The sequence below is a fragment of the Lampris incognitus genome, chromosome 11 (genome assembly GCF_029633865.1).
Source record: "Lampris incognitus isolate fLamInc1 chromosome 11, fLamInc1.hap2, whole genome shotgun sequence".
Classification (NCBI taxonomy): Eukaryota; Metazoa; Chordata; class Actinopteri; order Lampriformes; family Lampridae; genus Lampris; species Lampris incognitus.
This window is the reverse complement of record NC_079221.1, coordinates 3,613,730-3,626,583: the sequence shown is the minus strand read 5'-3', so window position 1 is coordinate 3,626,583 and position 12,854 is coordinate 3,613,730. Positions and strand designations below refer to the sequence as shown.

At 52.2% G+C, this 12,854-nt stretch overlaps 1 protein-coding gene across 1 annotated transcript in view; it reads left to right on the top strand.

Moving 5' to 3' along the window:
- The first annotated feature begins 10,337 nt into the window (after positions 1–10,337).
- gcgb (glucagon b) overlaps positions 10,338–12,854 on the top strand; it is a 3,460-nt gene continuing 943 nt past the window's right edge. Inside the window, exons 1-3 of the mRNA XM_056289973.1 lie at positions 10,338–10,446; positions 11,548–11,653; positions 11,758–11,913. Coding sequence (XP_056145948.1) covers positions 10,344–10,446; positions 11,548–11,653; positions 11,758–11,913 — 365 coding nt within the window. The 5' untranslated portion in view covers positions 10,338–10,343. The remainder of the gene's footprint in view (positions 10,447–11,547; positions 11,654–11,757; positions 11,914–12,854) is intronic.

The window sequence follows — 12,854 nt, the reverse complement described above, 5'->3', positions numbered from 1 at the left end:
TGGGGGGGAGCGGTTCCCCCCTTTTTCTCCCCAATTGTATCCGGCCAGTAACCCCACTCTCCCGAGCCGCCCCGGTCTCTGCTCCACCCCCTCTGCTGATCCAGGAGGGCTGCAGACTACCACATGCCTCCTCCATACATGTGGAGTCACCAGCCGCTTCCTTTCACCTGACAGTGAGGAGTTTCACCAGGGGGACGTAGCGCGTGGGAGGATCACGCTATTCCCCCCAGTTCCCCCTCCCCCCTGAACAGGCGCCTCGGCCGACCAGAGGAGGCGCTAGTGCAGCGACGAGGACACACACCCACATCCGGCTTCCCACCTGCAGACACGGCCAATTGTGTCTGTAGGGACGCCCGACCAAGCCGGAGGTAACACGGGGATTCGAACCAGCGATCCCTGTGTTGGGTGTAAAGGGTGTAAAGCAGTAATCATAGAAATGAGGCTGTAACAGAAAGACATTAGTAACAAAGAATAACAACAACAACAACAACAATAATAAAAACGTGACCATCACTATCATGATGTCAGAGAAGTCTAACAATACACTAGTAATACACTAGTAATACACTAGTAATACACTAGTAATATGAGGGTTAAGTAAAATAAGTTAAAGGCAATTAGTTTGTCAAATACAGATGTGGTGGTGATGATAAGGTGGTGATGATGTGGTGGTGACGATGATGCCAAAAACCACAACAACACTAATAAAAGATAACAATAATAACCCATCCACCCATCCACCCATGATCCAAACCGCTGCTCCTGCTCTCAGGGTGGTGGGGTGCTGGAGCCTGTCCCAGCAGCCACTGGGCGGCAGGCGGGGGGACCCCCTGGACAGGCCGCCAGGCCATCACACACACACACACACACACACACACCTAGGGACAATTTAATACAGCCTAATTATCAACTATTATTAATTAGTTCATTATTATTAATATTGTGATATTATTATCATGATGTTATGTGTGTTAAGGTGTGGAACAGGAGTTACTGTCCAACACAGGCCGGCGGTAACACACACGGCCCTCCAGGACTCCTCGTCCACCTCGTCAAGACGACACCAGCAAACGCACACTCACGGTGTGTGTCAGTGTGTGTTCACTTGTGATCACCGTGCGTGTTCAACGTGCATCTTTCACAGGTTACCCACACACACTCAAGGGTCGCACACAGCGAGTGTGGCCCACAGTGCAGCGTGTGTCGTCCTCTCATGAAATGCAGGACGGTACAGACCGAAGACCTGCAGCTGGCTCAGGGTTGGCTGTGTTGTGTAGTCATGTTGTGTGCTCATGTTGTGTGCTTCTGTGGTCATGTTATGTGGCCATGTTGTGTGCTTGTGTGGTCATGTTGTGTGATCATGTTGTGTGGTCATGTTGTGTGATCATGTTGTGTGGTCATGTTGTGTGGTCATGTTGTGTGGTTATGTTGTGTGATCATGTTGTGTGGTCATGTTGTGTGCTTGTGTGGTCATGTTGTGTGGTCATGTTGTGTGGTCATGTTGTGTGGTCATGTTATGTGGTACGTGTGGTCATGTTGTGTAGTCATGTTGTGTGGTCATGTTGTGTGGTTATGTTGTGTGATCATGTTGTGTGGTCATGTTGTGTGCTTGTGTGGTCATGTTGTGTGGTCATGTTGTGTAGTCATGTTGTGTGGTCATGTTATGTGGTACGTGTGGTCATGTTGTGTAGTCATGTTGTGTGGTTATGTTGTGTGGTACGTGTGGTCATGTTGTGTGGTCATGTTGTGTGGTCATGTTGTGTGATCATGTTGTGTGGTCATGTTGTGTGGTCATGTTGTGTGGTTATGTTGTGTGATCATGTTGTGTGGTCATGTTGTGTGCTTGTGTGGTCATGTTGTGTGGTCATGTTGTGTGGTCATGTTATGTGGTACGTGTGGTCATGTTGTGTAGTCATGTTGTGTGGTACGTGTGGTCATGTTGTGTGGTCATGTTGTGTGGTCATGTTGTGTGGTTATGTTGTGTGATCATGTTGTGTGGTCATGTTGTGTGCTTGTGTGGTCATGTTGTGTGGTCATGTTGTGTGGTCATGTTATGTGGTACGTGTGGTCATGTTGTGTGTGTGTGTCATGTTGTGTGGTCATGTTGTGTGGTCATGTTGTGTGGTCATGTTATGTGGTACGTGTGGTCATGTTGTGTGGTCATGTTGTGTGGTCATGTTGTGTGGTACGTGTGGTCATGTTGTGTGGTCATGTTGTGTGGTCATGTTGTGGGTCAATGTTGTGTTGGTACGTGTGGTCATGTTGTGTGGTCATGTTGTGTGGTCATGTTGTGTGGTCATGTTGTGTGGTCATGTTGTGTGGTCATGTTGTGTGATCATGTTGTGTGGTCATGTTGTGTGGTCATGTTGTGTGGTTATGTTGTGTGATCATGTTGTGTGGTCATGTTGTGTGCTTGTGTGGTCATGTTGTGTGGTCATGTTGTGTGGTCATGTTGTGTGGTCATGTTATGTGGTACGTGTGGTCATGTTGTGTAGTCATGTTGTGTGGTCATGTTGTGTGGTACGTGTGGTCATGTTGTGTGGTCATGTTGTGTGGTCATGTTGTGTGGTCATGTTATGTGGTAACGTGTGGTCATGTTGTGTGGTCATGTTCTGTAGTCATGTTGTGTGGTCATGTTTGTGGTCATGTTGTCGTGGTCTGGTATGTGGTCATGTTGTGTGGTCATGTTGTGTGGTCATGTTGTGTGGTCATGTTATGTGGTACGTGTGGTCATGTTGTGTGGTCATGTTGTGTAGTCATGTTGTGTGGTCATGTTGTGTGGTACGTGTGGTCATGTTGTGTGGTCATGTTGTGTGGTCATGTAGTGTGTGTACGTGTGGTCATGTTGTGTAGTCATGTTGTGTGGTCATGTTGTGTGGTCATGTTGTGTGGTCATGTTATGTGGTCATGTTGTGTGGTCATGTTGTGTGGTCATGTTGTGTGATCATGTTGTGTGGTCATGTTGTGTGGTCATGTTGTGTGGTCATGTTGTGTGGTCATGTTATGTGGTACGTGTGGTCATGTTGTGTGGTCATGTTGTGTAGTCATGTTGTGTGGTCATGTTGTGTGGTACGCGTGGTCATGTTGTGTGGTCATGTTGTGTGGTCATGTTGTGTGGTACGTGTGGTCATGTTGTGTAGTCATGTTGTGTGGTCATGTTGTGTGATCATGTTGTGTGGTCATGTTATGTGGTCATGTTGTGTGGTCATGTTGTGTGGTCATGTTGTGTGGTCATGTTGTGTGGTCATGTTGTGTGGTCATGTTGTGTGGTACGTGTGGTCATGTTGTGTGGTCATGTTGTGTAGTCATGTTGTGTGGTCATGTTGTGTGGTACGTGTGGTCATGTTGTGTGGTCATGTTGTGTGGTCATGTTGTGTGGTACGTGTGGTCATGTTGTGTAGTCATGTTGTGTGGTCATGTTGTGTGGTCATGTTGTGTGGTCATGTTATGTGGTCATGTTGTGTGGTCATGTTGTGTGGTCATGTTGTGTGATCATGTTGTGTGGTCATGTTGTGTGGTCATGTTGTGTGGTCATGTTGTGTGGTACGTGTGGTCATGTTGTGTGGTCATGTTGTGTAGTCATGTTGTGTGGTCATGTTGTGTGGTACGTGTGATCATATTGTGTGGTCATGTTGTGTGGTCATGTTGTGTGGTATGTGTGGTCATGTTGTGTAGTCATGTTGTGTGGTCATGTTGTGTGGTCATGTTGTGTGGTCATGTTGTGTGGTACGTGTGGTCATGTTGTGTGGTCATGTTGTGTGGTCAGTGTGGTCATGTTGTGTGGTCATGTTGTGTGGTCATGTTATGTGGTACGTGTGGTCATGTTGTCTAGTCATGTTGTGTGGTCATGTTGTGTGGTCATGTTGTGTGGTCATGTTATGTGGTCATGTTGTGTGGTCATGTTGTGTGGTCATGTTATGTGGTCATGTTGTGTGGTCATGTTATGTGGTCATGTTATGTGGTCATGTTGTGTAGTCATGTTGTGTGGTCATGTTGTGTGGTCATGTTGTGTGGTCATGTTGTGTGGTCATGTTATGTGGTACGTGTGGTCATGTTGTGTGGTCATGTTGTGTGGTCATGTTGTGTGGTCATGTTGTGTGGTCATGTTATGTGGTACGTGTGGTCATGTTGTGTGGTCATGTTGTGTGGTCATGTTGTGTGGTACGTGTGGTCATGTTGTGTGGTCATGTTGTGTGGTCATGTTGTGTGGTCATGTTGTGTGGTACGTGTGGTCATGTTGTGTGGTCATGTTGTGTGGTCATGTTGTGTGGTACGTGTGGTCATGTTGTGTAGTCATGTTGTGTGGTCATGTTGTGTGGTCATGTTGTGTGGTCATGTTATGTGGTCATGTTGTGTGGTCATGTTGTGTGGTCATGTTGTGTGATCATGTTGTGTGGTCATGTTGTGTGGTCATGTTGTGTGGTCATGTTATGTGGTACGTGTGGTCATGTTGTGTGGTCATGTTGTGTGGTCATGTTGTGTGGTCATGTTGTGTGGTACGTGTGATCATGTTGTGTGGTCATGTTGTGTGGTCATGTTGTGTGGTACGTGTGGTCATGTTGTGTAGTCATGTTGTGTGGTCATGTTGTGTGGTCATGTTGTGTAGTCATGTTGTGTGGTCATGTTGTGTGGTCATGTTGTGTGGTCATGTTATGTGGTACGTGTGGTCATGTTGTGTGGTCATGTTGTGTAGTCATGTTGTGTGGTCATGTTGTGTGGTACGTGTGGTCATGTTGTGTGGTCATGTTGTGTGGTCATGTTATGTGGTACGTGTGGTCATGTTGTGTAGTCATGTTGTGTGGTCATGTTGTGTGGTCATGTTGTGTGGTCATGTTATGTGGTCATGTTATGTGGTCATGTTGTGTGGTCATGTTATGTGGTCATGTTATGTGGTCATGTTATGTAGTCATGTTGTGTAGTCATGTTGTGTGGTCATGTTGTGTGGTCATGTTGTGTGGTCATGTTGTGTGGTCATGTTATGTGGTCATGTTGTGTGGTCATGTTATGTGGTACGTGTGGTCATGTTGTGTAGTCATGTTGTGTGGTCATGTTGTGTGGTCATGTTGTGTGGTCATGTTATGTGGTCATGTTGTGTGGTCATGTTATGTGGTCATGTTGTGTGGTCATGTTGTGTGGTCATGTTGTGTGGTACGTGTGGTCATGTTGTGTGGTCATGTTGTGTAGTCATGTTGTGTGGTCATGTTGTGTGGTCATGTTGTGTGGTCATGTTGTGTAGTCATGTTGTGTGGTCATGTTGTGTGGTCATGTTGTGTAGTCATGTTGTGTGGTCATGTTGTGTGGTCATGTTGTGTGGTACGTGTGGTCATGTTGTGTGGTCATGTTGTGTGGTCATGTTATGTGGTACGTGTGGTCATGTTGTGTAGTCATGTTGTGTGGTCATGTTATGTGGTCATGTTGTGTGGTCATGTTATGTGGTCATGTTGTGTGGTCATGTTATGTGGTACGTGTGGTCATGTTGTGTGGTCATGTTGTGTGGTCATGTTGTGTGGTCATGTTGTGTGGTACGTGTGATCATGTTGTGTGGTCATGTTATGTGGTCATGTTGTGTGGTACGTGTGATCATGTTGTGTGGTCATGTTGTGTGGTCATGTTGTGTGGTACGTGTGGTCATGTTGTGTAGTCATGTTGTGTGGTCATGTTGTGTGGTCATGTTGTGTGGTCATGTTATGTGGTACGTGTGGTCATGTTGTGTGGTCATGTTGTGTAGTCATGTTGTGTGGTCATGTTGTGTGGTACGTGTGGTCATGTTGTGTGGTCATGTTGTGTGGTCATGTTATGTGGTACGTGTGGTCATGTTGTGTGGTCATGTTGTGTGGTCATGTTATGTGGTACGTGTGGTCATGTTGTGTGGTCATGTTGTGTAGTCATGTTGTGTGGTCATGTTGTGTGGTACGTGTGGTCATGTTGTGTGGTCATGTTGTGTGGTCATGTTATGTGGTACGTGTGGTCATGTTGTGTAGTCATGTTGTGTGGTCATGTTGTGTGGTCATGTTGTGTGGTCATGTTATGTGGTCATGTTATGTGGTCATGTTGTGTGGTCATGTTATGTGGTCATGTTATGTGGTCATGTTATGTAGTCATGTTGTGTAGTCATGTTGTGTGGTCATGTTGTGTGGTCATGTTGTGTGGTCATGTTGTGTGGTCATGTTATGTGGTCATGTTGTGTGGTCATGTTATGTGGTACGTGTGGTCATGTTGTGTAGTCATGTTGTGTGGTCATGTTGTGTGGTCATGTTGTGTGGTCATGTTATGTGGTCATGTTGTGTGGTCATGTTATGTGGTCATGTTGTGTGGTCATGTTGTGTGGTCATGTTGTGTGGTACGTGTGGTCATGTTGTGTGGTCATGTTGTGTAGTCATGTTGTGTGGTCATGTTGTGTGGTCATGTTGTGTGGTCATGTTGTGTAGTCATGTTGTGTGGTCATGTTGTGTGGTCATGTTGTGTGGTCATGTTGTGTAGTCATGTTGTGTGGTCATGTTGTGTGGTCATGTTGTGTAGTCATGTTGTGTGGTCATGTTGTGTGGTCATGTTGTGTGGTACGTGTGGTCATGTTGTGTGGTCATGTTGTGTGGTCATGTTATGTGGTACGTGTGGTCATGTTGTGTAGTCATGTTGTGTGGTCATGTTGTGTGGTCATGTTGTGTGGTCATGTTATGTGGTCATGTTGTGTGGTCATGTTATGTGGTCATGTTGTGTGGTCATGTTGTGTGGTCATGTTGTGTGGTACGTGTGGTCATGTTGTGTGGTCATGTTGTGTAGTCATGTTGTGTGGTCATGTTGTGTGGTCATGTTGTGTGGTCATGTTGTGTAGTCATGTTGTGTGGTCATGTTGTGTGGTCATGTTGTGTAGTCATGTTGTGTGGTCATGTTGTGTGGTCATGTTGTGTGGTCATGTTGTGTGGTACGTGTGGTCATGTTGTGTGGTCATGTTATGTGGTACGTGTGGTCATGTTGTGTAGTCATGTTGTGTGGTCATGTTGTGTGGTCATGTTGTGTGGTCATGTTATGTGGTCATGTTGTGTGGTCATGTTATGTGGTCATGTTGTGTGGTCATGTTGTGTGGTCATGTTGTGTGGTACGTGTGGTCATGTTGTGTGGTCATGTTGTGTAGTCATGTTGTGTGGTCATGTTGTGTGGTACGTGTGGTCATGTTGTGTGGTCATGTTGTGTAGTCATGTTGTGTGGTCATGTTGTGTGGTCATGTTGTGTGGTCATGTTGTGTGGTACGTGTGGTCATGTTGTGTGGTCATGTTGTGTGGTCATGTTGTGTGGTACGTGTGGTCATGTTGTGTAGTCATGTTGTGTGGTCATGTTGTGTGGTCATGTTGTGTGGTCATGTTGTGTGGTTATGTTGTGTGGTCATGTTGTGTGGTCATGTTGTGTGGTCATGTTGTGTGGTCATGTTATGTGGTCATGTTGTGTGGTCATGTTGTGTGGTCATGTTGTGTGGTCATGTTATGTGGTCATGTTGTGTGGTCATGTTGTGTGGTCATGTTGTGTGGTCATGTTGTATGGTCATGTTGTGTGGTCATGTTATGTGGTCATGTTGTGTGGTCATGTTGTGTGGTCATGTTGTGTGGTCATGTTGTGTGGTCATGTTATGTGGTCATGTTGTGTGGTCATGTTGTGTGGTCATGTTGTGTGGTCATGTTGTGTGGTTATGTTGTGTGGTCATGTTGTGTGGTCATGTTGTGTGGTCATGTTGTGTGGTCATGTTATGTGGTCATGTTATGTGGTCATGTTGTGTGGTCATGTTATGTGGTCATGTTGTGTGGTCATGTTGTGTGGTACGTGTGGTCATGTTGTGTGGTCATGTTGTGTGGTCTTGTTGTGTGGTCATGTTGTGTGGTCATGTTGTGTGGTACGTGTGGTCTGTCTACGACTACAGTCCGTTTCATATTGCGACCAAGGGACCACCACATCCTCCCTGGTCACCTATTCACTTTCCCGATGGATGCTTGGAGATGGGGACGGGAGGCGGGAGACGGGAGACAGGAGGCGGGAGACAGGAGACAGGAGACGGGAGGCGGGAGGCGGGAGACGGGAGACGGGAGACAGGAGATGGGAGACAGGAGATGGGAGGCAGGAGACGGGAGACAGGAGATGGGAGACAGGAGATGGGAGACAGGAGATGGGAGGCAGGAGACGGGAGACAGGAGATGGGAGACAGGAGATGGGGGACGGGAGGCGGGAGACGGGAGACAGGAGATGGGAGGCAGGAGACAGGAGATGGGGGACGGGAGGCGGGAGACGGGAGACAGGAGATGGGAGACAGGAGATGGGAGACAGGAGGCAGGAGACAGGAGGCAGGAGACGGGAGGCAGGAGGCAGGAGACGGGAGGCAGGAGACGGGAGGCAGGAGACGGGAGGCGGGAGACGGGAGGCAGGAGACGGGAGGCGGGAGGCAGGAGACGGGAGGCAGGAGACGGGAGGCGGAAGAACGGGAGACGGGAGGCAGGAGACGGGAGACGGGATGCAGGAGACGGGAGGCAGGAGACGGGAGGCAGGAGACGGGAGACGGGAGGCAGGAGACAGGAGACGGGAGGCAGGAGACGGGAGGCAGGAGACGGGAGACGGGAGGCAGGAGACGGGAGGCGGGAGACAGGAGACGGGAGGCAGGAGACAGGAGACGGGAGGCAGGAGACGGGAGGCAGGAGACAGGAGACGGGAGGCGGGAGACAGGAGACAGGAGACGGGAGACGGGAGACGGGAGACGGGAGACAGGAGACGGGAGGCAGGAGGCAGGAGACAGGAGACAGGAGACAGGAGACGGGAGGCAGGAGACAGGAGACAGGAGACAGGAGGCAGGAGGCAGGAGACGGGAGGCAGGAGGCAGGAGGCAGGAGACGGGAGACGGGAGACGGGAGACAGGAGACAGGAGACGGGAGGCAGGAGACGGGAGACGGGATACAGGAGGCAGGAGACAGGAGGCAGGAGGCAGGAGACGGGAGGCAGGAGGCAGGAGACGGGAGGCAGGAGACAGGAGACAGGAGACGGGAGGCAGGAGGCAGGAGACGGGAGGCAGGAGGCAGGAGACGGGAGGCAGGAGACAGGAGACAGGAGACAGGAGGCAGGAGGCGGGAGGCAGGAGGCAGGAGACGGGAGACGGGAGACGGGAGACGGGAGACGGGAGACAGGAGACAGGAGACGGGAGACGGGAGACGGGAGACAGGAGACAGGAGGCAGGAGACAGGAGGCAGGAGGCAGGAGACGGGAGACGGGAGACAGGAGACGGGAGGCAGGAGACGGGAGGCAGGAGGCAGGAGGCAGGAGACAGGAGACAGGAGGCAGGAGACAGGAGACAGGAGGCAGGAGACAGGAGACAGGAGACGGGAGACGGGAGACGGGAGACGGGAGACGGGAGACGGGAGGCGGGAGACGGGAGGCGGGAGACAGGAGGCAGGAGACAGGAGACAGGAGACAGGAGGCAGGAGGCAGGAGACAGGAGGCAGGAGACAGGAGACAGGAGACAGGAGGCAGGAGACAGGAGACAGGAGACAGGAGACAGGAGACAGGAGGCAGGAGACAGGAGGCAGGAGGCAGGAGACAGGAGACGGGAGACGGGAGACGGGAGACGGGAGGCGGGAGACGGGAGACGGGAGGCAGGAGACGGGAGGCGGGAGACAGGAGGCAGGAGACAGGAGACAGGAGACAGGAGGCAGGAGACAGGAGGCAGGAGACAGGAGGCAGGAGACAGGAGACAGGAGACAGGAGGCAGGAGGCAGGAGACAGGAGACAGGAGACAGGAGACGGGAGGCAGGAGACGGGAGGCAGGAGACGGGAGGCGGGAGAGGCAGATGGGGCCAACTCGCCACTTGGCCGCCCGGCTCTGTTTGCCAAGCGCAGACGTCCTGTTTGGTTTTGACACCTGAAGTAACAACGGTCCACCGTCCCACAGTGTCGCCGTCCGTCTCTTCCTGTCGCACACATCTAGTGGAGCGAGACGGAAGCTGACTAATGGACTGGGAGTAAGACAGGGTATGCCAAGGTGTCCGGGGGGGGGGGTGTGTGTGGGGGGGGAGGGGGTGTGGGAGGGGATGTCTCAGTGTGTGTGTGTGTGGGGGGGGGGGAGGGGCTGTGGGAGGGGATGTCTCAGTGTGTGTGTGTGGGGGGGGAGGGGGAGGGGATGTCTCAGTGTGTGTGTGTGTGTGGGGGGGGGGGGATGTCTCAGTGTGTGTGTGTGGGGGGGGGAGGGGGGGTGGGGTGGGAGGGGATGTCTCAGTGTGTGTGTGTGGGGGGGGAGGGGGGGGGAGGGGGGGGTGCCACCTGGGAGGCTGCCATCCAGCTCCACTATATAAGACTCAGCAGACCAAGAAGGGACCATGAAACAGCTCCAGGAGCCGGGTGGAGAAGTGAGCCAGGAAAACCCACCCAACTCTGTGATCCTCTTCTCCGAGACGCTCGCCGGCAAGCAGCAACCTCAAGGTGAGACCATCTGACCCCCCCCCTCCCCCCCTCCTCCCCCCCTCCCCCAAATGTTCAACACGTCTGCTTCGGATGTCGCTCGCTTTCAGAACGTCGCTTTAGTGGAACTGCAATGCTTTTACCATGTCCAACTTCCTCTCTCTGTCTCTCTCTCTCTGTCTGTCTGTCTCTCGCTCCCTCTGTCTGTCTGTCTGTCTGTCTGTCTCTGTCTCTCTGTCTGTCTCTCTGTCTGTCTCTCTCGCTCCCTCTGTCTCTCGCTCCGTCTGTCTGTCTGTCTCTCGCTCCCTCTGTCTGTCTGTCTCTCGCTCCCTCTGTCTGTCTGTCTGTCTGTCTGTCTGTCTGTCTGTCTGTCTGTCTCTGTCTCTCTGTCTGTCTCTCTCGCTCCCTCTGTCTGTCTGTCTCTCGCTCCCTCTGTCTGTCTGTCTGTCTCTGTCTCTCTGTCTGTCTCTCGCTCCCTCTGTCTGTCTGTCTGTCTGTCTGTCTCTGTCTCTCTGTCTGTCTCTCTCGCTCCCTCTGTCTGTCTGTCTGTCTGTCTGTCTGTCTGTCTGTCTCTGTGTCTCTGTCTGTCTCTCTCGCTCCCTCTGTCTCTCGCTCCCTCTGTGTCTGTCTGTCTCTGTCTCTCTGTCTGTCTCTCTCTCTCACTCTCTCTCTCGCTCCCTCTGTGTCTGTCTGTCTCTGTCTCTCTGTCTGTCTCTCTCACTCCCTCTGTCTCTCTGTCTGTCTCTGTCTGTCTGTCTGTCTCTGTCTCTCTCTCTCGCTCCCTCTGTCTCTCACTCTCTCTCTCTGTGTCTCTCTCTCGCTGTCTCTCTCTCTATGTCTCTCTCTTGCCCTCTCGCACTCTCTCTGTCTGTCTCTGTCTCTCTGTCTCTCCCTCTCTCTGTCTCTCGCTCTCTCTGTCTCTCTCTTGTTCTCTCTGTCTGTCTCTCTCTCGCTCTCTCACTCTCTCTCTGTCTCTCCCTCTCTCTGTCTCTCCCTCTGTCTGTCTGTCTGTCTCTGTCTCTCTGTCTCTCCCTCTGTCTGTCTGTCTCTGTCTCTCTGTCTGTCTGTCTCTCCCTCTGTCTGTCTGTCTGTCTGTCTGTCTGTCTCTGTCTCTCTCTCCAGAGGCTCAAACGATGAAAAGCGCCCACTCTTTCACTGGACTCTTGCTTCTGATCATTGTCCAGAGCAGCTGGCAGGTCCCCGACCAAGACACAGAGGAGAACTCGAGGTGAGCGCTCCTCGGACCGCCTCCCTCGCTCATACGACGCGGCGCCTCCTCAGCTTGCCGTGCATCACAACATGCCGTGCGTTCAATTGTGTGTCTGTTTGCAGCCTCATGACAGAGGACTCCTTCTTCAACGAGCCCAGAGCGCTCTCAAACATGAAGAGACATTCAGAGGGAACGTTTTCCAACGACTACAGTAAATACCTGGAGACGAGACGAGCACAGGACTTCGTCCAGTGGCTAAAAAACACGAAAAGAAATGGGTGAGTGTGTCTTTTCTGACTGCACTCGCTTGATCCTGTGAGACAAGGTGAGACAATTCCAATGTGAGAATATGAGGCAACTCCATAAAAGAACGTTTTAGGGGGGCGTCCGGGTGGCGTGGCGGTCTATTCTGTTGCCTACCAACACGGGGATCGCCGGTTCGAATCCCCGTGTTACCTCCGGCTTGGTGGGGCGTCCCTACAGACACAATTGGCCGTGTCTGCGGGTGGGAAGCCGGATGTGGGTATGTGTCCTGGTCGCTGCAGTAGCGCCTCCTCTGGTCGGTCGGGGCGCCTGTTCGGGGGGGGGGGTAGTGTGATCCTCCCATGCACTACGTCCCCCCTGGTGAAACTCCTCACTGTCAGGGGAAAAGGAGCGGCTGGCGGCTCCACATGTGTCGGAGGAGGCGTGTGGTAGTCTGCAGCCCTCCTCGGATCGGCAGAGGGGGTGGGCCGGGACCGGGACAGCTGGGAAGAGTGGGGTGATTGGCCGGGACCGGGACAGCTGGGAAGAGTGGGGTAATTGGCCGGGACCGGGACAGCTGGGAAGAGTGGGGTGATTGGCCGGGACCGGGACAGCTGGGAAGAGTGGGGTAATTGGCCGGGACCGGGACAGCTGGGAAGAGTGGGGTGGTTGGCCGGGACCGGGACAGCTGGGAAGAGTGGGGTGGTTGGCCGGGACCGGGACAGCTGGGAAGAGTGGGGTAATTGGCCGGGACCGGGACAGCTGGGAAGAGTGGGGTGGTTGGCCGGGACCGGGACAGCTGGGAAGAGTGGGGTGATTGGCCGGGACCGGGACAGCTGGGAAGAGTGGGGTAATTGGCCGGGACCGGGACAGCTGGGAAGAGTGGGGTGGTTGGCCGGGACCGGGACAGCTGGGAAGAGTGGGGTGATTGGCCGGGACCGGGACAGCTGGGAAGAGTGGGGTAATTGGCCGGGAC